Source organism: Vanacampus margaritifer, chromosome 14, assembly GCF_051991255.1.
Source record: "Vanacampus margaritifer isolate UIUO_Vmar chromosome 14, RoL_Vmar_1.0, whole genome shotgun sequence".
NCBI classification, from domain to species: Eukaryota; Metazoa; Chordata; class Actinopteri; order Syngnathiformes; family Syngnathidae; genus Vanacampus; species Vanacampus margaritifer.
The window spans coordinates 10,689,572-10,714,481 of NC_135445.1; the positions used below are offsets into that span (position 1 = coordinate 10,689,572).

At 41.3% G+C, this 24,910-nt stretch overlaps 2 protein-coding genes across 7 annotated transcripts in view; one reads left to right on the forward strand and one right to left on the reverse strand.

Annotated features, from left to right (window-relative positions):
* The window catches only part of astn2 (astrotactin 2), a 250,188-nt gene that overhangs the window by 34,870 nt on the left and 190,408 nt on the right, over positions 1–24,910 (reverse strand). For all 6 annotated transcript variants that reach the window (XM_077585480.1, XM_077585479.1, XM_077585481.1 and 3 more), the window contains 3 exons: positions 17,000–17,319; positions 6,121–6,254; positions 4,982–5,130 (listed from right to left, as the gene is read on the reverse strand). In XM_077585480.1, coding sequence (XP_077441606.1) covers positions 4,982–5,130; positions 6,121–6,254; positions 17,000–17,319 — 603 coding nt within the window. The remainder of the gene's footprint in view (positions 1–4,981; positions 5,131–6,120; positions 6,255–16,999; positions 17,320–24,910) is intronic.
* On the forward strand, positions 18,806–24,531 carry trim32 (tripartite motif containing 32). Its single transcript, XM_077585485.1, has 2 exons — positions 18,806–18,892; positions 19,736–24,531. Exon 2 carries the CDS (start codon positions 19,749–19,751, stop codon positions 21,789–21,791), a length of 2,043 nt encoding a protein of 680 aa, XP_077441611.1. The 5' UTR covers positions 18,806–18,892; positions 19,736–19,748; the 3' UTR covers positions 21,792–24,531.

A 24,910-nucleotide genomic window follows, 5' to 3' on the forward strand; every position in this document is an offset into this window, starting at 1 on the left:
GGAGTTTGGATCAAACAGGAGGTACTCACATCAGCTGCATTTTTTGGGATGCAGCCTTTAAAATGCATAGCATTCACAGGCAAGACACCAAGGAAGAAAGACTTGGATGATTGCATTCATTCATGCAGGAAGCTGTTATAGATGAAAAACTCAAGTTGAAAGCGAGGCTTGTTAAATCATTTGAATCGATGTGGTGCAAAAAGTGTACATACATCTAATCAGTTCATCACTGACTTACAACTGTGGACCTCAGCTTATCACCTGATAGACTTTTGACAGTACTGTCTGTACTAGAGGACAGGTACCATTTCCTCCTCCTACTGTAGTCTAGACAGCTCTGGCATTCAAAACGCGTCTTGAGAATTGACGGACACATTTCCGTGCACATTCCTCAAATGGTGCACTCGCGTGACTCGTACGCTGACGTTTGCATGAATGTTCGTGCGCAGCTCCTCCAAATCGCCAACCTTAAGCCATTTTTTAGATACCATTCGCTGGATGCAGGCAATGGACACTGAACTACACAGTCAGGTTACTTGATTGGTCTTTTTGTACTTTTAGTAGAGAAACTACAAAAAAAACACACTGCCATCAAACGTATTGGTGAGAATGTGAAACAATTTATTCCAGAGGAGACTGAGAGGCACACTGCAGCAATGTGGAGACTGTGGCATCCAGAGCTTGATAAATCAATAGACTTCAGCACTCGTAACTACCACACCACTCCTTCATACCTCATTGAAGGGTGACCAACATTCTGTTTTTCCGCTGCACAGTCAGGCTTTGGTGCTGTCAGTTTTTCCACTTCTAAATATTAAGTGTACAGAACGAGAAAAAAATTGCCACTTCTACAAAAACTTTCTGTTTTGTTTCATATCAGATGTGTAACAACAGGTTTGTCTCTTTCTGAGGAAACTCACCGAAGAGGGACATTGACATTCACACAGCAGTTGCAACCCTGTACTTTGGTCATTTCCATAGATGAGTGGCACAGACAATTGCTTTAAACTAGAAAGCAAGATCGAGATCGGACACAATTTCCTTAATTTTGGGGGATTGATGATGGGATGAATAAAATCTTGTCCACCGATCTCATCTCCCTTCTTAAAGGTCTGAAAAAGTCAGCCACTGTCGGCTTCTGCTGTGAGATGATTAATAGGATTTTCATTTTGATTTAAAAGAACTACTTCATGTGCAGTTAAAAAAAAGTTTCCAATGTTTCACAGGTACTGTTCAATGATTTACAATTAAAAAAAAATAGGAACATTAAAGGTGTATGTTGCTTATTATGAAGAAAAAAATCTGGATCAGCAATTCGTATCAGGTCAGACTTTTTTAAGATTGGGGATCAACCAGAAAGTTGAGATCAGTGCACCCCTACTTTCTGGAAGGATGTGGGAAGTGACTTTGGGTGTTAAAATTTAGCTCACTGGGAAAGCCCTGCGTTGCCACCGGAGGGTGAGGGTTTGATCCTTGGAATTTTTATATATATATATGGTCATAATAAATAGCAATACAGAAGGTGAATGAAATCTTGTCACGCCTTATTCCAAAGGAGACTGAGGGCATGGTGCAGCAAAGTGAAGACTGTGCCCAGAGCAAAAGAATGTGTTGCCATTTTTATAATTTTATAATGTTTACCATTTTTATCATTTTATAATTTTTACCATATTTCATGCCATTTTTATCCTCAAAAGTTACCAAATAGAACCAAGTTTAGAAGAGAGAAGAGTGTTTTAACCCATTAAGGCCAGGAGCGCATTACCGCGTTTCTACCACTAGAGCCGGGAGCGCTCTAGTGCTCTTCTACCTTTAAAGCCGGGGGAGCAGATACGTTATTTTGTTTTGTGTTAACCAATTCTTGATCTCTTAGCCGATGAAATACATTAGAATATACACGGGAGGGTGACGGGCCTCGTAGCATGTCCTGGAATTTTATTCGAGCATTCATGGCTGACGCAGATTCGCGGGAGTTATGAAAAAAGGGACGGCTGCACGGGAGGGCTTCGAATCAGTGTAACCAGTCTACAGTGACATATTTTTAAGAAATATGTTTGTAGCCAACGAGGATGTCGAAAATTTCGACTGCTTTGTAACAGAACAGAACATTACCACTTGATTCCCCGAGGTTAGTAGCGCTCCAGTGTTGAAGGTACCTGCAGATGCGACACAGTTGTTTGTTGATTAAAAAAAATAAAAAATAAAAATATTGAAGGTTTATAATAATAAACTTAGGTTTGTGTGAACGCCAGAGCTGTAAGCTCTGAAATGTTTTTGGAATAATAACAATATTGTTGAATTTCCAGGAAAACTTCAGGTTTTCGGGGGCGACTCTAAAGTCATCCAGAGGTTTTAGAGACATGTTTTGCCAGGCGCTTTAGGCCTTAATGGGTTCATTAAAGGAGAACCATATAGCCATGAGCACTTCCTTGAAGCACATTTGACAACATAATGCTTTTTCAAAAAGATAAACTAAAGTTACGCCGCCACTCAAAATAAGTGATGAGCGAACACATGTTTTAAGCATTCATCTAAGTAGAGTACACACAAAGAATTTACACACAATAGGGCAACAATAACTTCAAAGATTCATCCCAAACTTAAGTGCACCAAATGAGCCAAACCCAAACATCACACTGTTTTCCAAGAATGAGCCTTGACTAAAGCTTTGGATCAGGATTTTTCCTTAGGATTGTCAAATATGGGTTTCTGTAAATCAGGCGACTAATCCTTTATTGCGTGCATACCCACCCTTTAGATGTTAAATGTCAGGAAAAGGCCCGACTGCTTGAAACCATCACACAGACTCGGAAAATATGAACAAGGAAAAAAAATGAAGAACTCCAAAAAACCACCAAGATGCCCCTGAGCAAAGAATTTATCCTCAGAAAAGGGCTGCTTGTGGCCACTGGTGGAAGGTTGGTTAGCAAAGGAATGTGTGTTTCCTTGTCTGTCAAAGTCAAAATTTTGAATGATTGACAGTGTGAAATTGTTGTCTGTCCGAAAGGTGGGCAGGGCCGAACTTCAGAGCTTTTGGTTTCATTAAGCTGTCTTCCATTTTCCTAGGAAGCGCCTTGAAGATTATCCCTAAAGAAGACGCCAAGCAGGAAGATAGGCCAGTACCAATCCAATAATTTCCAAATAAGTCAGTGTAAGTGTGAGAAAATTATACATCTCAACACTGTGCGCGATTATTTGCTGAGTCCAGAGAACAAGATCTCATCATTTTGAGAGGCCCCTATTATTTCATAAATCTTCCCCTACGATGCCATCCAAGTATGTATCAGCGATCTCTGTCCTACCCGTGTCGGAGAACAATGGCAACGTTGAGCAAGCTGCCGTTTTCAGCATTTACCGTCAAAGCATGGCGGCCGCTGCCGATAATTCACGGTGGACAATGCGCATGGGAAGCATTTGCCAAATGAACTGCCCCTCTATGGAAATTCACTCTCATAACCAATGCATCGGTTTTTTTTTTCAAACGCATCATTCTGCCTGTTTTCCAAAGCCGCAGGACTGCACTGTACAATTACATACAGTATGAAAGGAAGAGGGGGGGAAAGGTGAAAAATGAAGATAAAGATGTCTAATCTGTATTACATGCTCTGCAACGACATGATTTATAGTGGTGACTGGCACATAGCAGAGTGAGTCACCCACACCATCTGCCCCTTCCAACCACCTTGCTGGGGCCCGTGCTTCATCAGCACTCCTCCCAGGGGTGATGGATGGCCTGTCCATACTTCCCAATGACTAAAGCCAACTTCTTCCACACCAATATTACTCAATTCCTATCTGACTCACCCCCGGTTCCTTGGATGCGCCATGGCTACTTTTGCAATTCTGCAGCAAATGAGGGCCAGCAACGTTTGTGCCCCGGACCACTTTTTTTTTTTTTTCATTTATGATCCAAATTCATGCAAGCCACTCAACTCTAATCAGTCAGCATTTTTTTTTTTTTACTTAAGCATTTTTTTTTTTACTTGTACAAAATAGATGGTGTAAATTAGGGTGACCATATTTTGATTTCCAAAAAAGAGGACAGTCGGCCCGGCCTTGATATGCTTAAATGATTCTCGAAGTTAACACAGACATGCCATATATTATAACTATTTTAACGTATGCCTCCTCTGTATGAGAAACTTGAATAACTAATGACAATGTTGTAAGCCCAAGCTATTTGTCCCGCAATCAACCTTTCTATTTTCTTCCTTTCCTCTTTTTTTTTTTTTAATGAGTCGAACCAGGGTTGTCAACACCCTGGATTGGCAGCGCTGAGCGTTTACCAGTGAGCTAAAAGTCTTGGCTGCTGACAAAAGTCATGCTAACCCTTTTTGTGCTATTTACAGCCCTGACATTTTAGGTGGAGAATATCAGCAGTTGTTGTGAGCGCCTTTAAATTGATAGTTGACAATAGATGGACAGACATCTTATTATTTTTACCGCCATACTAAACCGTTTACACTATAACAGCGCTTTAGCCATGTTATTTAAAAAAAAAAAATGGCACTACTGGACTTAGGTTGTTCATTTACAAACCAACATATATTTCAAACAGATGGATTTGACCGACAACATAACAGGAGAGTTAAAGAATCAAAATTGAGATTGAAAACCATGGGGCTCTTAGTGCTGTATATTTTAGTCTGGCATTTTTATGAATTTCGAAAGGCATTTTTAAGGATACGTTTTGGAAAATCAAACACATTCCTGGAACATAAACATAGACGTAAAACAGTGTGGAATGATGACGTCAGTCTACCAGACTGCTTATCGTCTCTACATAACATAAAGATATCATCTTCAACACTGCACAGTTTAGAAACATGTGGTAAGTCTCCACACTTTAATTAATCTGACAGCCTGTTTACTCTTTGGATGCTGCTGTTTGGTTGTGTAACTGATTTTTGGGCTCCATTCAACTTAGGAATTCTCATACAGTCCCTCGCTAGAATGATTTAGATCGAGTATTGCGTCATACCTGTGTAGACCTCGGCCTCAGAGGGGTCTTCCACCCGTTTATGCTGGATGATGTAGTCTGAAACTTTGCAGCCAATCACGGGCTCCACGTCAAACCACTCCAGGGCTACCATTGTGCTCGAAGGCTCCAGGTAAGGGGCTAGGCGCAAGCTGAATAAAATGAGAATAAACATGATGAATTAATTGATCACATTATCAAAGTGACCGTATCATAAATATGTATTATACGGTACAGCAAATGATCAGTACAATGATGCATTTAAATTATTATCAATTCATAATGTAATCAGTTTTAAGAATGCTGTGTGTTTTCGGTAGCCATCGGTAGCAACTTCCGTCTCTCGTGGATGTATGCCCACATTTTCGGCTAAGCCTCTGAAAAATACACGGACTGAAAAGGACCGTCTGTATTGACCGTGATCCGCGGGCGAAAACCAACTTCAGTCTAGGCTCAGTCCGTGTATTTTCTTATTTACTTATTCTTATAAATTTTATATATATATATATATATATATATATATATATATATATATATATATATATATAGGGTGTCCATAAAGTCTCTTTACCATTTCAAAAATTTATTAAAAATGCAATTGATTAGATATTTTATTTAGATTTGTTCTATTGTATTCAGCGTTTATTAAAGTTTTTTTTTTTTTTTTACCTCTTTTAATACACTTCTACATGGGCACCATTAGTTGCACGAAGCACATCAAGACGGTACTCGATTTCTTGCCATGTTCGCTGTAGCATAGACTGATCAATTGTGGCAATGGCATCAGTAATCCTTTGCTTAAGGTCAGTAATGATAAATACTGTGTGTTTTTTTTTAAACACTGAATACAATAGAACAAATCTGAATAAAATATTTAATCAATTGCATTTTTAATAAGTTTTTTTAAATGGTAAAGAGACTTTATGGACACCCTGTATATATGCAAAATATAAAATCATATCATGATATAATATCAATAAATATAATATCAGCTTGACAGATATTAGGACTTGGGGCGCTGCCCTTGTGTCCGTAACATTCTCAACTGTTTGTGTGTCGGTGGCGCAACGGTGCATCCATCCATAACATTTTTCTGGTACGTGCATAAATTCCGAGGTGGCATGGCGTCACCTCACACTTACACCGGCTGCCTGAGTGGACTGCAGTTAGGCAGGCCATCTCTGCTGAAGGCACTCAGGTCGCAGCGACACCAGTTATCAATGACGTCGCCCTTTCCGGCACACCAGTATGAGCTCATTGTGGCGCTCTTGAAGGCCTGTAAAGGGTAACAGGTGAGAGAAATGCAATTATCTCAGGGAACATGCACTGCCTGTCCATCTATGTGTACTCCCAGCCTGTGCCACAGTCTGAGCACATACACACACACACAAATGTACGTATCATTATACTTCCTATATGATAACTCTCCTCCAGCCACTTCCTTTTGCATGTTCCCTAAAATAAATCATAGGCATTAAGTGTAAAGCTTCAAACAAGCTGAAATGTCCTTCAGCATATAAATATTCTCTTTATAAAAAGGTCTAGCACTTAGATGGGGCTCACTAAGATAGTAAGTACAGTTCACACACACACGTAGACAGAAAGACCTTTTCAATTCTACTGCTCCCAATTACCGGAAGCGGGGAACATCTCACTAACATCGCCGAGTTACACTAGATATCATAGATGCACTGCGACTTTCATGATGGAGGTGTGAAAGCCCCCCCACCCGCCCCTTCGATGTCTATGTTTGTGTGGTCGTCTGTCTACAGTGTAAGGCGGGAGGATGGGGTATGTGAGGAGATGACATCATCTCCTTGCGTCTCCTTGTACTGCTTCATTAACAGCTGAAAGCAAAAAAAAAAATCAAATGTAAGAAGCTCAGTCATTCGCTAAAAGGCAGTGAAATGCCAATGGGAGCGTCAAGGCAGTAAAATATAATGTCAGGGCTTTCCTTAAAGCTACAGGAGCGATAGAAGGAGTTCAGGGGAGTTCGCAAGCACTTTGGCTCCCCCTGTCACGCATTTGGATCAATGGGGAGCTCGGTTTATATATGCGCCCTTAACTTAACTTTGGACAAGCGCTTGATCACAGTCACGGAAATAGGACACCGAAACCAGACGGAAACATTATCGCTGGGTACCAGGCGGCCAACATAAAATAACAAAGAGGAGCCACTCTTTTGTTCTCCATGAGATTCACTTATCGAAAACCAAGGAACGCTTCTTTAAAGACCACCACGATTTGCGATGCACACACACCAAATTAATTATTGATTTCCACAGTTGTTTCATTCCGATGGAGCAAAGCCAAGGACACTTTGGTTTACAATCCAGATCGACCACAAAGGTCAACTTGCAAGGGTGGTAGCAAGTTGGAAGTCTCAAGTCTTAGTTCAGTGGATCTTAACGTGGGTTCGATTGAATCCTAGGGGTTTGGTGACCCAGTCTCAGGACTTCGGCGGAGGTCAAGATACCACCCGACTCAAGTGATTAGTGGCTTCTGATCACGATACATTGCTTGGCCTATCTGTGCTGCAAATAAATTGCTAAATGGTTCTTCATTTATGTAGCGCTTTTCCACCTTATAAAGCTGTCAAAGCGCTTTACAGTTTGTCTACTCATTCACCTACTGATGACGCAGCATCAGGAGCAACTGGCGGCTCAGTAGCTTGCTCAAGCATACTTCGACAGGGTCACAATGGCCTTGAACCCAAACCACAGGGTTGTGAGACAACCACTCTAGGGCAGGCTGACGGAAGCGTGGCTGCCAGTGTGCGCCTACGGCCCCTCCGTCCACCACTAAACGTTTGCACCTTCCATACACCAGTGTGAGTAGCACTGGAGGCAATGTGTGTGAAGTGCCTTGCCCAAGGACACGACGACACATGACCTGGGGAGAGCGGGGATCGAACAGCCGACCCTTCTGGTTACTGGACGACCATCTCTACAACCCTGGGCCACGGCCACCACAAGGTTAAGAAGTTTGAGCACCTCTGTTTTAGTTTCAAGCAAGTCTCAAGCTATTGTGAAAAAAAAAAAAATCAAGCCAAGTCAAGTCTTGTCCCCAATTCATTTTTAGCAAGTCATTACCCGGTTTACACAGGTCGTAAGTCAAACAAGTACATTTACAAAAATAAAATATACAACAACTTAGAGTACAAATGTATGCAGTATATACTTAAGGATGGGCGAGTACAGATACCAGATATCGCTATCAAGCCGATACCAGGCCTTATGGTTGTTTTATGATCAGGAACTAGAAATGAGAAGAATAGTATCAATTTCATGACATTTTAAGGAAAAACGTATCTTTCGTTAAAATTATTTGTTTAAAATGATGTCACTGTGTTTTTTGGTGGTGTCTGTACTTGGTATCAGTAATGATGACTACTCAAGAGTTCAGTACTCGTTCTGCTATCGGTCTAAAAAAAGTGGTATTGAACATAAAAAACTACTACTGTGTTGATCAATACTGTATTGAAATTCACTATATATAGGAACATGTGCAAGCACCAGATTTAAAAAGTACGAACCATAGTTTCTTGAGACTGCAAGGCATCAGTGAAGCTTTAAAATAAAAAGGGGGACGAGCGTTCTAACTTCTCTCCCCCCTGCTTGAACCCATGTGGCAGCAAGCAAACAACATCTGTACGGGTCTTGCTGCTACCTTGTGTCAGCAGGAAACCGGCCAAAAAGTCGAGACATAAAAAAAAAAAAAGAGACTTGAGGTCTAAACAGGCTCACATACGAAACAAATCGGAGGTATGACCTCAGCTGCTCCAGGCAAAAGAGAGCAAGGGTCCGCCATGCATCTGCCGCTATTAGATTCCTCGAAAAAAACAACAAAGAGACCATATGGCTCTGCACAATTCAACGCATGGCTGCATATGTGAAAAATAGACAAAGCGATTACCACCATGTTTATGTTTGACAAGTAATGCCAGTCCCTACTGGGTAAACAGGGGATTGTAATGGTAGTTTTCGGGAGTACGCTCGTGGCTTTTGAAAGAGGGGAATGCAGTGGTGACTCTTAACAGATTCAGTAATCAGTGCTATTTTTGTATATGTATGAATTTCATCTTTAATTTATATTTTGTACAGAGTAGTGAAAGACACACACACACCTTTGTTACTATTGTTAAGTCAGTCAAACTTCCTATGGAGGTGGCATGACTCAGTGGTAGAGTGGTCGTCTCACAACCCTGTGGTTTGGGTTCGATCCCATGCCATTGTGTCATCAGTAGGTGAATGAGTAGTCATATGTAACGCGCTTTGAGGGCCTTGTAAGTTGGAAAAGCGCTGCAAAAATGAAGTACCAGTTCAAAAAAACAACAATACAAAAACTAATTTATGAAAATGACCCCTGAAATGAAATGACCCCCTAACTTAGTGGTTTGGTCCGTCATCAATTTTGTTACGATTAAGTGTTAAGTGATAGGTCTTGTTGGTTAAAAAGAAAGAAAGAAAGAAAGAAAGAAAGAAAAGAAAGAAATTTGGGTTTCTCACAGAATGCATTTAAAGAGGGGGAGGGGTATATGCCCATTGCTGGTACTTGATAAGAGGGGGATCTTTTACTCTATTGATTATCCATAGATAAATTTCCCAGAACATTATATAGGCATATACATTCTGTCTTGTACTAATGGGAAGATAGGAGAAAAATCATTATGCATCATGCTTCATTTTGGAGGTATTTTGACACAGACGCAACTAGATGTCCAGATTTGCTTTCAATACCAGGCGATGGCCTTCAGTTCTCGCCTTTTCACAAATATGCCTCAATTCATCCCCATTTGTCTTTATCAATACCACACAAAATGGAGTTGCAATGATTGCATTTCAACCCCTTGAACATCACAGTGACAATCCAACTGCAATATTCTGAGCGTTGACGTCATGCAGCCCACCCCCCCCGGCAGACTCGCTGGCACCGAAACACTATTTGGACCTTTCATTTTCGTAGAAGCCTGACGTGCCACGGAGGCCACTGTGACCTCTTTAATGTATTAATCAGTTTGTCCACTATAAGCTGACCGTATTACTGTCCATCTTTAGCAGCTAATACAAGAAAACACTGGCCAGCTGGCCCACAGTATTGATTTATAAAGTGATCACCAGTGGTGGTAGTCACCCTACACAGGAGATTGTCAATGGTGAACTAAGAGACATGCAGACATTCCAATCAGTCAGTCCAGCTGTGACTGATTGTAGATGCTTTGAGGAAGCATATCAGAAATTGTGCTTTCAAGAAATTGGAGATGTTGATTGGGTTGGTTCACCCAAATGCTGACAAGGGGGGGGGGGGGGGGTTGCCATGTCTACTCTCAACAGTACCGCTAGGATAGCAGCGACTGTCACGGGATAGCAAGAGAGAAATTCATTTTAACCCTGGAGAACCCAAGAACCCTTTTCTTCTTTGGAAAATCATGAATTATACATTAAATGACTGCTATAAGTTCAGTTTTGAACTAGCTCAGAGTTGCTAATTTATCAAAATATATATATATATAATACATACTCCTAGGCATTCTGCAACATGATATGAAATAGATTAACAAAAAAAACACAATTTTACCATCTGATGGTTTGCTGAGAAGATGGTTTTGTTTGGATTGATTTCCAGCTCAACAAAACAGCATGTTGGCAGCCATCTTGTCACCACCACTCTGGCTCATGTAAGTACAATATTTATCCATTAGATGGCCCCATGCAGGGGTCAGAAGTGGCACTCTGGACTTTTGAAGTTAAATTTGTAAAAAAAAAAAGGTCTTTGTTATTTGAGTAGCAGAATTTATAGGGGCCAAATTTGACCCCGTGGGTTCTCCAGGGTTAAAGTAACACTTATGTAGCCTTTGTATTGTCAACACGGCCTTGAAGAAAAAAGAAAAAAAAGACTGAAGCAGGCTGTAATTTGCATGGCCTGTAGGTGGCAGTAAATGCTCACCAGCTGCTTTTCTCCCGTTATCCAGAAGAGTTTTTTTGAATATACATTGTGTCTAGTGTAAGTTAATAACATTTTCATCCCGCCCAAAAAAACAAAAACAAACGTGGCTACAAATTCAAACCTCACACCATTTTGAGATGCTGTACATGCTTTTTATTGGAATGGTGATATGTAGATGAAACCCTGTGTAAGTAATGCATCTGGATAGGTAAGCAACACAGAAATAGCCCCTGTTGTTTTTGAAACCATTTCATAGAGCTGGCTCGTTGCATTCAAGCATTCCGGTAGTACTTATGAAACGGCAACAGGCTATTTTCTGGGAATTTAATATCTCAGGCTACCTCTGTATTTCATCAAACACCCTCAGGGTTGCTTTTTGTTTGTATCTTCAAGGAGGCAACATGGGATCTTAATGTTTTTGGAGCCAATTTTTGACATAAAGGGCAGGTTTGCATCGGTGTTGATTTAAATCTTGATTTTAGACAGTTCCTCTTTCAGACAAGTCCCTGTGAGGGGCGGCGGTTATGTTGCAGGCATGACAGCAGCCTGCCTTCAAGATATAAAGCATTCTTAGCGGCTAAGCTCACAGGCAATTTGTTCAAAAGGCTCGCCATAACTCAGTCACGGCAACGCGGGGCTGCTGGCAAGCTATTGCGTACATTTGCTATGGTGTTTTTCCAAATCTCTCTGAGGGTGCTTATTAATGTGCATGCCGCAGGTTATTCAAGATCACCATTCCACGAGTGGCTCCAGTCAACTTAAGACCCGATGTAAGCAAGCCCAGTTCGAGATCTGATCTGCCAAAGAAGTGAGCCTACAATCATAATGTTCTTCCTTTCTCATCAACTCCAGTGAAATGACGACCAAGCATTTAAGTTGATGTAGTGTTCCAGCAACTCATAAAGAAGGTGCGACGCCGGATTGCACTGCTCAGGTTGTTGCTGCCTGATCCCATTTATGTTTAATGTTCTCTATGCAGTTTACGCAGAAGTGCACTGTAGATAATTTGTGACCTGTGGGAAAAAAAAATACAAATGTAGCTCTTCAGATAGAAGTCTAGTTAGTAGGAGAATATCATAGTAAATGTTCAACAGTAGGTAACTGCTGCATGAGGCTGCATTCAGCCATTATGATCTTCAACTATAAAATATTTTTAAGAGGCTCAAAGCACACCTTTTAGTTTGGCTGTTAAGTGATTTCTTTTACTTGTTTAATCTTACTCTCTTTTTTAGTTTTTAGCTCCTTTTATTGTATAATTATTTAGCGTTTTATTTATTTGATTATTTATTTATGTTTTAGCTCCGTAGTTGGCCTTCTCATATAAGGGGAGGGGGGGGGGGGGTCCTGGAGGCTCCTTCGGCCCAGGGATCTAGCGGAGCGCTACGGTCAATCTGAGCCAGGGGTCTTTGTGAATGTGATGGCGGCCCTCCCTGTGGCCATGGGCTGTCATCTCTTTCCGTGTGGATGAGCTCCCCTTGGGTGCTTTTCCTCGCATGGTTTCTCTGTGCCCCATAATTTTTTTTCTCAGGTTGTGTGTGTATGTGTGGATTTTATTTTTAATGTTGTATTCTGGCTGTTTTAATTGCACAGCACTGAGTTGCATTTTTATGTATGAAAAGTGCAATATAAATAAAGATTGCTTTTATTTGAATTATGGTATTGAGCTACTGCCAGGGCCGTACATGTCAGATGTATAGACATGCTGGCCATGGTTAAAACTTGATATTTTGATACAAAAGTAACGGTTATAAGATTTTTACTGATAGGCTTTTGTAACAGTAGGGTTTAAAATGTTATTAATCAATTTACAGTCATAAACAGTGGGAAAAATGCTCTTCTGATCCAATGAGCCTCCAGGAGCCACGACCAAAAACTCTGGTGAGGTTCAGATGCAGCAGAACAACCTACCAAGTATTTAAAGCAATTTCTACATTTTCTGTGGATCAGGCTTGCACTTTTTTTGTGTTTTCCAACTGCATCTCAATATCATGAAATAATATTTTATTTGCCCTTCGAGTCGGGAGCGTCATCTTGTTCCAGACAAAAATGCCGGCTAGCTCCATAAAAATCCACATTTTTACCCTGTGGAACTTCTGCCAATGGCAATGAAGTTCAATAAGGGTGTGTTGGTTCTGAGAGCATACACACAGGCGAGTCTTATTACTCCTGAATTTTGAGGCTAAGGGTTAATGGGAACTAAAACGTCAAGTTGGAATTTCATGATGTACGTCGAGTCCTATTCATTTCTTGTGCTGTGACTTGCACTTCTCTTTGAGGTTCTGCGTTTATTCACTGTGTAAAACCTTGACAACATAATTGTCTGCCATTTTACAACAGGCATTAGCCGGTCTACTTGTCAGTCATTAATGACATCAACTGATTGGTCGGGTCTGTCACCTGGTCTCATGCATTGGTGATGTCAATCACAGCAACATCATGATAGCTAAAGGATCCAGGAGGCATTTCATTACCTCACTTGACAGCTTTTCAAATTGTATCCTTTGTTGTGTGACGTAAGTCTTTCTTTAGGGTCCACCTTCCTCCATTTTGGTAAAACTCCGTAAAGTCATTGGTTACCGTCTCAGTTTATTGTCAATGCAGTCATGGGCCGAGTGACTTGTCAGTCATTAATGATAGCAATTGATTGGTCGGTTCTGTTACTTTAGTGGGAACGAAGGTGCTGCATTTTACTACATCAGTGGACATGTATTCATCCCTCACATGATTTATATTTGCCTTTCGGGCCTACCGTCTTCCAGTGTCTATTTTTATCAAATTGCCTGACTCGCTTACAGTTCAAACAGTTATTTAATGATCAATTGTCAGTTTATGGTTTCCTTTACTGGATGGGATTCAGCACAATAAAATCATTTGTCTGTACAGCATGTGTTTGCTTTAGTTGTTTTGGAGGGTCAGACTTGCCTTAAATCAGGTTAAAAGTTGATTTTTTTCATACCACACTTAATTTCCCACACCCCCTACGCATCTACAGTTCTTGCCTTACATCATCTACCTGCTCAAGAGCGCAGCAACTACTCCTCTATTTTCTTTTATGCAGTTAAGCCAAAAAATAGAAATAAATAAATAAAAGAAGAAGAACAAGCTCATCACGGAGAAAGCTTTTGCAACATGGCAGCTGTCTTTCCTGATCGAGGCAGCCAAGTAGAAAGAAGTCTCAAAGGTGTGTGTGTGAAAAACACACACACGCACACACCGAATGAGCAGTTGTGTGCCTTTCGAAGGCTTTAATTCAATACATGTTATACAGTATGTACCTATTAATGCACCTTTCAGGCTAGTAGCAGCTGCACTTGCAGGGGCCAAGAGCAGAAGCGAAAGGAAGTAAAAAAAAAAAAAAAAAAAAAGAGGAGGAGAGTGATGGACTCCCCTCCCTCCCTAGGGGTCGTTGACATCAATAAGAAGCTAATAATCCTGCCTGGAGCTACCTCACAAGAGCAATCCACTGCAGTCCAGCCCTCCTCCTCCACATACATTTCACTCATACATCCCCACAAGACCATAGCTATAGACTTAGGATGGGGGTTAGGAAATAGAGGGAATGGAGACATTTTTGCTCCTCTTCACGTTTAGTTATCGATGAGGCCCGCTAGGGATTGTCTGCTATCGACTGTGCTTTTCTTTGGGGCTGCGGCGCTTGTTATGGGAGGCACGCATTTTGCAGAGCTTTGTTGTCGTACATGTGCATGTATGCCATGTTTTGTTTGTTTCTGATTGTGTTAGGTGAGGTGATTAGTTGCCTGATTAGGGCATGCATAAACTAGGTTGTAAATCCACATGCACACGTAAGATATTCATCGCATGGTAGATGCAGCTAAGCAAAGGTGAATGCAGAATTGAGCAAAAATGGGGTAAACGAATTTCAACGTGATGTCATAACACGCACACACCCCTTTCTCCTTAATTGTTTTACGTGAAAGCAATCTCCTGTGATTGACTTCAACGGTCCAAACATTTAGCCCTTATGCTGATACTTTATTACATATGGCTGTCAAGGCTTGTTTAGATGTACACACACATATACTGTAGAGACTGTGACTTGCTCACAAAGAGAGAAAACCATGATGTCATCTTTTATATGCCCGCTACATCATTGGGCTGAAGGCTCGTTTACTAAAAAAAAAATAACCATCCGATGCCCCCTAGAGGTGATGGGTTGAAACTACTCCCGTAAATACCTCGAGATGCATTGTCAATGATGAGCATCCATTAATACTGATCTCAATTCGATTTTACAACTAGTGCTGTGATAAACTGATACAGAAAAACAGCACTACCAAAATTTTAGTGAACCATATGCAGAATAGGATATACTTGTATTTTAGTAGGAAATAAAAGTAACATTACAAGGATAAAGTTGTAATTTAAGTCAAGTCATTTTTTAATCACAAACGAATCAAAGTCCATCACGGGCCCACAGTTGACAAAAATGCGCAACATCCTTTGATCTAGACCCCCCAACTGGGCAAGGAAAAAACTCAAAACCTCGGGAATGGACCACAGATAGAGGAATGCACCTTAGATGTTGACGAGGCTGCAATAGATTCAAAGTGGGCCACATTTATCACATAATATGGTTGCATACAATGTTAACTAAAACATCATGACAGTCCATAATGAGAAGAAGCACCACAGGTAAAGTGGTTCCTCCTCAGGCCCTGGCCTGGTCAGTTGATACAGAATCTTTCATAGCAACACTTATGGGGAAATAATCCACTTCAGATTTTGTCCTGGTCGGTCAGTGCAGAATCCATACCGCACGAGCCCCAGATTCTGACACCTAGTAGCCTCCTCGCCAAGCAAAAGAGGAGGGAAAAGAGAGTGGAAAAACTTTACTACAACAGGCCTAAATTCCAGTGTAAACATGAGTTTTAGGTCAAAAATGTAACATTTCTGTTGAGGTAGTAGCTCTAATTTCCATGCGTAGGGCATTGCAGTCCACTGGAGCCCGAATAAAAAATACTCTAAACTTCTTTTTAGCTCTCAGAGTCACAAAAAGAACAGCGTGTTGTGAATCTAAGTTTCAGGACAGAACATACTGTACCATTAAGTCAGCAAGGTGCTAAACCATGCCATATTTTATGAGAAAGTAACAAAACCTTAAACTCACATCTTAAATGGACCGGGAGCCAATGCAAGTTGGCCAGTATAGGCGTAATATGTATGTACTGTAGATGTAAGCATGAGTAATGCTTACATCTGTTTTGAGTCACTTTGGATAATGTTACTTTTATAAAAATCCAGAGTACTGTCTTTAAAAGCTGTTCTACTTTGCATATGATATTGCCAAGTGGCAGCAGACAAATAATGAAAAAAAAAAGAAGGTCAAATACTGAGCCCTGCAGTACTCCGTAAGTGACATTACAAAACTCAGAGGTTAAATTACCACAGATTACATGGTGTGTCCTCTCTGAGAGATAAGATCTAAACCAAGAAAGTGCACGTTTTAAAGCAATCTAATAGTACTGCATGTTATCAAAGGGAATACTGAGACTGAGTAATAATACTGTAGTGTTGATGACGTGTCAGAATCCATATAGCTGTAATCTGCCTTGAACCTGGACTGATTTTTAAAAAATAAAAAAAATAGATTGTAATCATCAAATTGTTGTGCTACAATTTTTGCAAGAATGTTCTAGATAAATAAGAGATTGAAGGCTGCAGGTGGTGCACAAATCCATACTCACCTTTATTCACCCGGCGCTTTGGAAGCAAAGTCAGTGGTAAAGCGGAACAGCTGAAAAATCCAACCTTGCTGGTGTCCAAGCAGAGTGACGTAGATGAATATATTCAGCGCACCTATGCAGCACTTTAAAGTATTTACACTGGTAATTATTAATAAGTTGTCAACAATAAAAAAAAATATATATATATATATATATATATATATATTCTTGTCAGATCTAGTTCAAGATCTCAGTTCATAAGAAGTTGACTTGAATTAGGCAGGAGACAGTTTCAGGACCCTAATACCAAAATATGCAACTAATGTTACGATAGGATCGATTGTTGCTTTCTGAGCAATACATATTTAAAACTGACGTGTGAGAGTTTCACCTCTTTGGTGATGTTGTCCTGGACCAGGTTGTAGAGGGGCACCACGCGGCTCACTTCCAACAAGACGGGGATGGGTGAGGGCTGCTCGCCGCCCCTACCACGGCCCTTCGGCACCACGCCTCCCGCCGCCCCTGCCTGGTGGTGGCACAGGTGACAGCTGAGTGGGCAGCTGCCCTTCTCCTCACAGCGGATCTCCACGCCGTTGACCGCATCATCGGACAGCAGCTGGGTCTTCTGCAATGCCGTCAGGTAGCTAATGAAGGGCACCGATTTCAGCTCGTAACGTCCACCGCCAACACCAAGCCCTTGCTCTGTTGCTTCTGGAAGAGATCAAAAATAAAATAAACAAATACCGGTATAACAAACAGCTTGTGGCCTACATCTGGAGTGACTCTCTGGCTCAAGAACAACAACCTCTAAACCCACCGTCATCAGCTTTCTAAAGGCCGGATGGCAGGAAGAGGGGCTCCCCCCCCACCCGCAGAGTCAATAAGCAATGTTTGATCTTCCCATCGGAGGTAGGGTGACGGAAACAAAACCATTCCCGAGGATGAGGAGGCAACATGTGTGTGTGGAATCAAGCATGTCATTGTCATACTGTCAATGCAACGGCATCAACAACAGACCAACCAAGGGCCCATAACATAACGTATGTTGCTTGAAACCAAGATGCCTTTTGTTTTGTTTTGTTTTGCTACCCTGTACATTTGTTGTCTGTTGTATTTTAATAAATACTTTTGGATATTCTGTTCAATTCGCCTTAATCACACATAACCTTTGGCATTCATCTGTTTACGCATGTTTGTCTTATGCAACAGTTGTCCGTCGACGTGCAGGTAGACACATAGACCCAGGCAAAAAGAATGGTGCCAATTTCCCCAGCCATTGATCTCGCACCAGCTTGTGAATTAAAATGTCATTGTTGGTTGCAGTATAATTACTCATCTGGGACACAACCCCAGTGGGTGGCTGGGGTTGCGTTGCCCAGGGCAACAACAGACGAGGTGACAAATACGTTCCATAGCAATGCAACACAGATGTTGGGAGATACGGATAATCACTCAGACGATTGTTGAATATGTCACACATATATGCAAGTCATTGCCCGTGTCTTTATAATGAGAACTAGTAAGGATACAATATAGTATTCATTTAATTGGTTAAACAAACATATAATTTGTATAATGTTATCAAATTGTAATGTATTTTTTGTACTATATAATTAATGTGTATTTTATATCAAACATACAAATCATGCCATGCTATTTAATGAAATATTTGGGATAGTAATAAGTTAAATAGCAAACGCTACTCTAACCACAACTAGAATAAATATTACCATATAGTTTTTGCCTTTCCGTTATTATGCTGCACAGTGCAGTAATACCCTATGAGCCTATTCGATCGGAAGACTTATTCTGACACCCAGTGGTTATTCTCTGCAATCACTAGCTCGAGAAAAAAACGATGACATCATTTCAGTGCTTTCGCGATGGTCTCTACTCTGTCTCGCTCTCTCTCTTTCTTTCTTTCTAGATATAATATCCGTAGCCTACCAAATAGATTTATTTTTAATACAAATCAGCAATTATGATAATACTGTAAACTCACCCAAATACATTAATATTTTCATTTTAATAAAGACATTTTTTTTTCCTGTTAAAAATTATCAAAATCCAACGAATCACACTGCAGGATATGCTTGCGTTTTGATGGCGGCCGTGCGACACAGCAGCAGCCAATCACGACAAACGTTTCCGTTCACGCACAATACGTGACCACGTAACCTTGCGTACGTGACGTCATCGTCACTGCAGTCTGCAGCGGACGCAGTAGCAGGAACTGAAGCAAGCACGTCCGTCTCAGCACATCTTTACTTGCCTACAAACAAAGGTAATTCATTTCCACAATGTTAGGTTAGGAGAGCGCATAAAAAGTAGCCATTTTGTACACGGAATCACAATGTCGCTTGCTCTCGAGGGAGACGTTTAGCTCGTGTGGCCTGTCTTGTTATTAGCCGAATGTTATGAAGGTTGCTAAATAATTAGCGTTGATGCTTTCGCACATTGTCTTCACGCTTTTTAAGCAACGATTCAACATGATTGATTACACCCTTAGAAATGGGCTTGGCTCGTTAAATGTTGACGTAGAGACCAGGTATGTTTGAACTGTCTTACACGAACTGTCATTATATCTGCTGAGACAAGCGCTCGCATCGTTTGCGTCCAAAACATAGTCCGGTTATTAACTGCGTGTATGCTTAAGTTAGAGAAAGACATTCACAGCAAAGCTCGTGTTCTTCAGTTCTCATGCCGCCAAACCACAAAAATAAAGTATGTACAGTACACATTGTGTTAATACGTAACCATAATCAATTTCATATTTAACTGTGGATGAAAAAATGAAGCGTGTGGTAAAAATGTAAGCGATGCATGTATGCACAGGTTACATTCGAGTGAATGGGAGAATGCCCCTGCCTATCAATATGACTGGACATATAGACATTGACATTTTTCGTCTTTATTCTCGCCCATGTCCTCTTTCCGTAACTGAGTTCCTTGACTGACATTCTAGCAGTCAACTGTCGGGTTTGGAAGCGTCGCGTGTGGCTGCCCTAAGAAGGGAATCAAGCAACCAGTTTCATAATTCCGATTAACTCATCAAACAAATGTATGTAAAATGTACCACATCTAAACATTGTTGTCAAAGTAACCTATGAGGTTTTCTTTGTTTCAGGCAAAAAGGCATAATGGCAGCACCATCTTACCCACTTGATCCAGATCTAATGAGGGAGGTCCTTGAATGTCCCATCTGCCTGGAGACCTTCAACGAGGACCAAATGAGACCCAAACTCCTCCAGTGTGGTCACACCGTGTGCCGCCACTGCCTGGAACGGCTGTTGGCCAACACCATCAATGGTGTGCGCTGTCCCTTCTGCAGCAAGGTCTCGCGCATGAGCAGTATCTCGCAGTTGGCCGACAACCTCACGGTGCTCAAAATCCTCGACTGTGCAACATCGTGTGGTGCGGCCGCCGCCGCCCTCATGTGCGGGTCCTGCTGCAGCCGCCTGCCGCGGCAGTACTGCCACGACTGCGCCGCCGTCCTTTGCGAGCTCTGTAAAGGCGAAGGCCATCTACACCGCGGTCATTCCGTTCTGCCCATTCGGATGGCTGCCGAGCAACGTCGGAAAGAACTGGGCGGCAAACTTTCGACCTTACGTGATATCATGGACGAAATCCAGAAGAAAAAGACAGCTATTGAAAATATTACCAAATCTTTAAGAGCAAAGTACCGAGCGGTGCAGCAGGATTACAAGGCGGCCGAGCTGCAGCTTCAAGAGGAGCTGAGTCGCTCTAGGAGGACATTCACTGCGTCAATGGCAGAGGTACAAAAGCTTAATGGGCAGGTCCTTGAGGAGCAGACGTATCTCCTTAACATTGCGGAGGTCAAGGTGGTCTCATGCTGCGACTATCTGACCATGCGGGCGAGGCAGAGCGACATCAGTCTGCTCAGGGACGACGGAGGCGGGTGCGAGGACGAGGAGCTCAACCTCAGGGGCAGCTTGCCCACCGTGTTTCAGCTGCACGAGCCAGAGTTGATCCGGACGGAACACTCCAAACCAGCAGAAGTGGGGCAGTTGACCACAAGCACGTACACGGTCGATACAGACAATTCGGAATGCGCTTCGGATGTTGCGCTGGAGGGTGACGTTGAGGGTCTACATGGGGCTGTAGGTGGTGCAAAGGGGGCTCCCTTGGATCTTTACCGAGATGTTGACATGGTTGCGGCGGTGGATGATAGTATCAGTTGCTCTCCTGGCACCTTTAAGTCAAAGTCGATGGACGCAGGGGGGGATTCACAGGGAGGCGCATGTGCAGGCCCCCCAGTGTGCCAGTTTGTGAAGAAGATGGGCTGCAAGGGAGCTCTTCCTGGTTCTTTCAATTTACCAGTTAGCATCTGCGTAACCCAGCAAGGGGAGGTCCTCGTGGCCGACCGCGGCAACTACCGAATCCAAATCTTCAACCGCAAAGGATTCCAGCGCGAAATCCGCCGAAACGCCAGCAGCATCGACAACTTTGTCCTGAGCTTCCTTGGCGCCGACCTGCCGAACCTCATGCCCTTGTCCATCGCCGTTACGCCTCAGGGTCTGATCGGCATCACTGACAACTACGACAACTCTGTCAAAATTTACACCATGGACGGGCAGTGCGTGGCATGCCACAAGAACCAGCTCATCAAGCCCTGGGGCATCACCGCAATGCCCTCGGGCCAGTTTGTGGTGTCGGACGTGGAGGGCGGCAAGCTGTGGTGCCTTGCCGTCGACCGCAACGTCGGCGTGGTGAGCTACAGTCGGCTCTGCTCGGCGGTGCGGCCCAAGTTTGTGACGTGCGACGCCACCGGGACCGTTTACTTCACCCAAGGACTGGCGCTCAACTTTGAGAAACGCCACAACGAGCCCCACCTCGAAGGCGGCTTTTCGATCGGCTCCGTGGGCGCCGACGGGCAACTGGGCAAGCAGCTCAGCCATTTCTTCTCAGAGTCGGAAGACTTCTGCTGCATCACCGGCATGTGCGTTGACGCCAACGGGGATCTGCTGGTGACGGACAGCGGCAGGAAAGAAATCCTGCAGTTTCCCAAAGAAGGCGGGTTTAAGGTTCTCATCCAGGAGGGACTGAACTGCCCTGTGGGGGTGGCCACCACACCCAAAGGGCAGTTGTTGGTGCTGGACTGCTGGGACCACTGTGTCAAAGTCTACACATATATTCAAAGAAGGCACTCGTCCACCTCGTAGAGGTGTGAACCGCACAAAGTATGAACGGAAGCATCGTTTTCTTAGTTGTTTGCAAAAGGTGCACATAGAAGAAGTATATATATTTTTTGTTTTAACTTATCCTCACAACAACTTGGGCAACAGAATTTTTAATTGTGTCTGGAGACACACGTCTGTCGGGTCAAAGTCATGCTACATTTGTGTATTCTAACTTTGGCATGAACGATCTTGCAATACGTTTTGTAGCAACTTACAATGTAATAAATTCCAGAAAATCTTATAATGGCTGAAAATTAATACAATTTACAATTAACTCAAAAAATGTAATAAAACACTATAATGTAATAAAATTAATGTAGTAAAATCTGGACTGATATTGTAATAATTTTTTTTTACAGATAATGTAATATTTAATTGCATTATGCCCCATTACAATAACACAAAAACTCTTGTCAATAAAACATGAACATAACATTATTAAATACAATTAAAAAACAGGTACATTTAACTGTAATCAAGTGGGTGTAGCTTACAATGATTAACTCTGTTGAGTCGGTTTAACACTAAACAAATCAACTGTCAAATAACTCCCAACACTGAACTCTGAATTTAAATCAGACGTTAAAAATAGACTTTGGGGTTTGAAATCAACTCTGAAATATTTAACACCTAGATATTAACACTCAAATGTGTGCTGTGAATGTAAAAAAACATTCTTAGATTGTCAAAACAAAATGTAGAACTTTGGATTGAAAACGAACATTATTACATTACTGGGTTTTATTACATGTTTGATTGACTTAAGTGCAAATGTTTACATTATCAGGAAATTAATCAATTGCAGGGCGCTACAACTCAGCTTTATATTTGAGAGTACAGGCACAGGGTGTCTGAACAAAATAAGTTTCACCTTTTATAATTGATTTCGATTTGCAATACACGAAAAACACTAACGAGAGATATAACTGCATTCACACGTGAAATAGTGTAAATCTGGGCTTTGAGCCAGTGAAGCACTTTATTGTGGACTCATTTTAATTGCACATTGACAGCTTTAAAGTTTTACGGTGCAGTTTGCTAATAACATGCTTATGACTTTGGTAAACTGCATTCAGTAACTTTCAGGGAGCACGCACGTCGTATTGTGTTATATGCACTATGTGACTCATTTGCTGTGGGTGGGGGTTGGTTGGGTGTTTGGGGGATGCTGTGGCATATTACAATAGTTTGTGTGGTTTTGTAGGTTTTCATTCATATTGGCTTGGTCAAGTTTAGAAAAACGTCATTTATGTAGCTGTTAAATGTGCACTTTTTGCTAAGCTTAACAGAAGAGTGGAAGTGACTAGTGAGGCTGTGAAATGTCAACATTGACATCAAGTGCGGATATGGGCAAAATAAGGGCACACAAACAGGAGCTCAGAACATTCAGAGATCACATTAATATAAAGTGTTTTGTTTCTCTATAGCCATTCAAGGGAATTCAGTCAAATGTCTTATTATATTTGTGGGGAGAACCATCTCATCTGTCCGATCTGATCTTTTGAGATTTTAGAATGATATCGTATGGCAATTTATTTAGAAAACCCCAAAATTCTTGATGTGCATCTCAGCCAAAATAGCTGGAAAATAGTTTGGTTTGAATGTTATTGTTTTCATATGATTTTCCCCACCCCCCCAAAATATTTAAGAACGGAGCAAAAAGAAAATGCTTTTTCTTAATTGTACGTATGTACAGGTACATCCCATATTCCTCTTGGTGTTTACGTCCTATTTCTTATCATACACTACAAAAAGCTACAGATCAGATACTATAAAGATCTGTAGCTCCTTATATCAACACAAAAACATGTATTCTACACTCACCAGAGATAAATATAAACACACAATTGTCATTGCTTCATCAAAACTAAAGAGATTGCACACGATATTAATTGAGCAATATGTGTGTTATTGTGGTTGCCGTTAACAGTGTTATGATTTGATTTTGATTAGAAATGGCTTTCACTATGACGGAGCGCACATAATGGCAAACTACAACTTCAATAATAAACTTTTAAAAATGGAGCATTTTGTAAAGGAATGTTTTTGTATTTATGGCATAAAAAAATATGGGTCAAATATTTGAGAATTCCTGTGCTTACTACTTTTTAGTAAGTGCTTACTTACTAAAAACAACACGTGCTAGTGTATATGGCACAAACAGTAGCCATAAAGGTATGAACCATTTAATGTTTTTTTTTTTTTGTGTGGGGGGCGGGTTGTATAAAAACCTACATAAATATGTCTGCTGTAAAACAATATGCACCTTTCAGCCCAGGTTGTGTTCATAAGAGCACATTGTTTGAGCCTTAAAGATGACTGCACTTAAAACTGTTACATACACATATAGACAGTGCACACGTGTAAGTCAAGTGAATAGGAGATGTAAATCACTACATTTTAGTCAGGCAGAAAAGTATATAAACAGACAAAAAAAAAAAAAAAAAGAAGTGTCCTTGTGTCAGTGTGCTGAACATCAATGTGTGTTGGTCATGTTGTATTTTTATTTTTTATTTTGTACGTGTCATTTCATCCTGCAATTGGCATTGTTAAAACATTTGCATTAGGCCCTTGAACTGAACTTCCTGAACTCCATGTCTCTCAGGTGCTCTGGAGCATGCGACTTTCACAATGTGTTGAACAAATGGACAAAAAAAAAAATCGTGCTGTGGTCCAATCTGTGTTTGAATTATTGATTCTCGAGTGCAATAAACATTTCTGAAAAAAACGTAACATTATTTTTATGTTTTTTTTTCTAAATGACAATCATTTTTAAAGATACACAAAGAGTTGTGTTAGCCAAGCAGCTTTAAGAAACCTCTAATTCAATGAATGTCATCATCATTACAAGCATATTTTTGTTCAAATTAAACATTTAATCAGGCAAAAAAATAATCATTTCTAACTAAAATGTCCAAATATTAAGGACAAATCAGAACTCAGAGATACGCTGTAAATTTGTTGCTACACGGCTGTAGAAAACGGCCCCCATGTTGCGAGTAACGGTATTTGGTCATTGTCATGTAAGCGCTGAAATAAGTATACAAACGCTTTTAATGTAAAAGTTCTTGTGACGTTTTACTCACTGTGCATTTCATCTC

Coding starts and splice junctions, on each gene's coding strand:
- trim32 (XM_077585485.1), top strand. CDS start 19,749: ATGGCAGCACCATCTTACCCACTTGATCCAGATCTAATGAGGGAGGTC.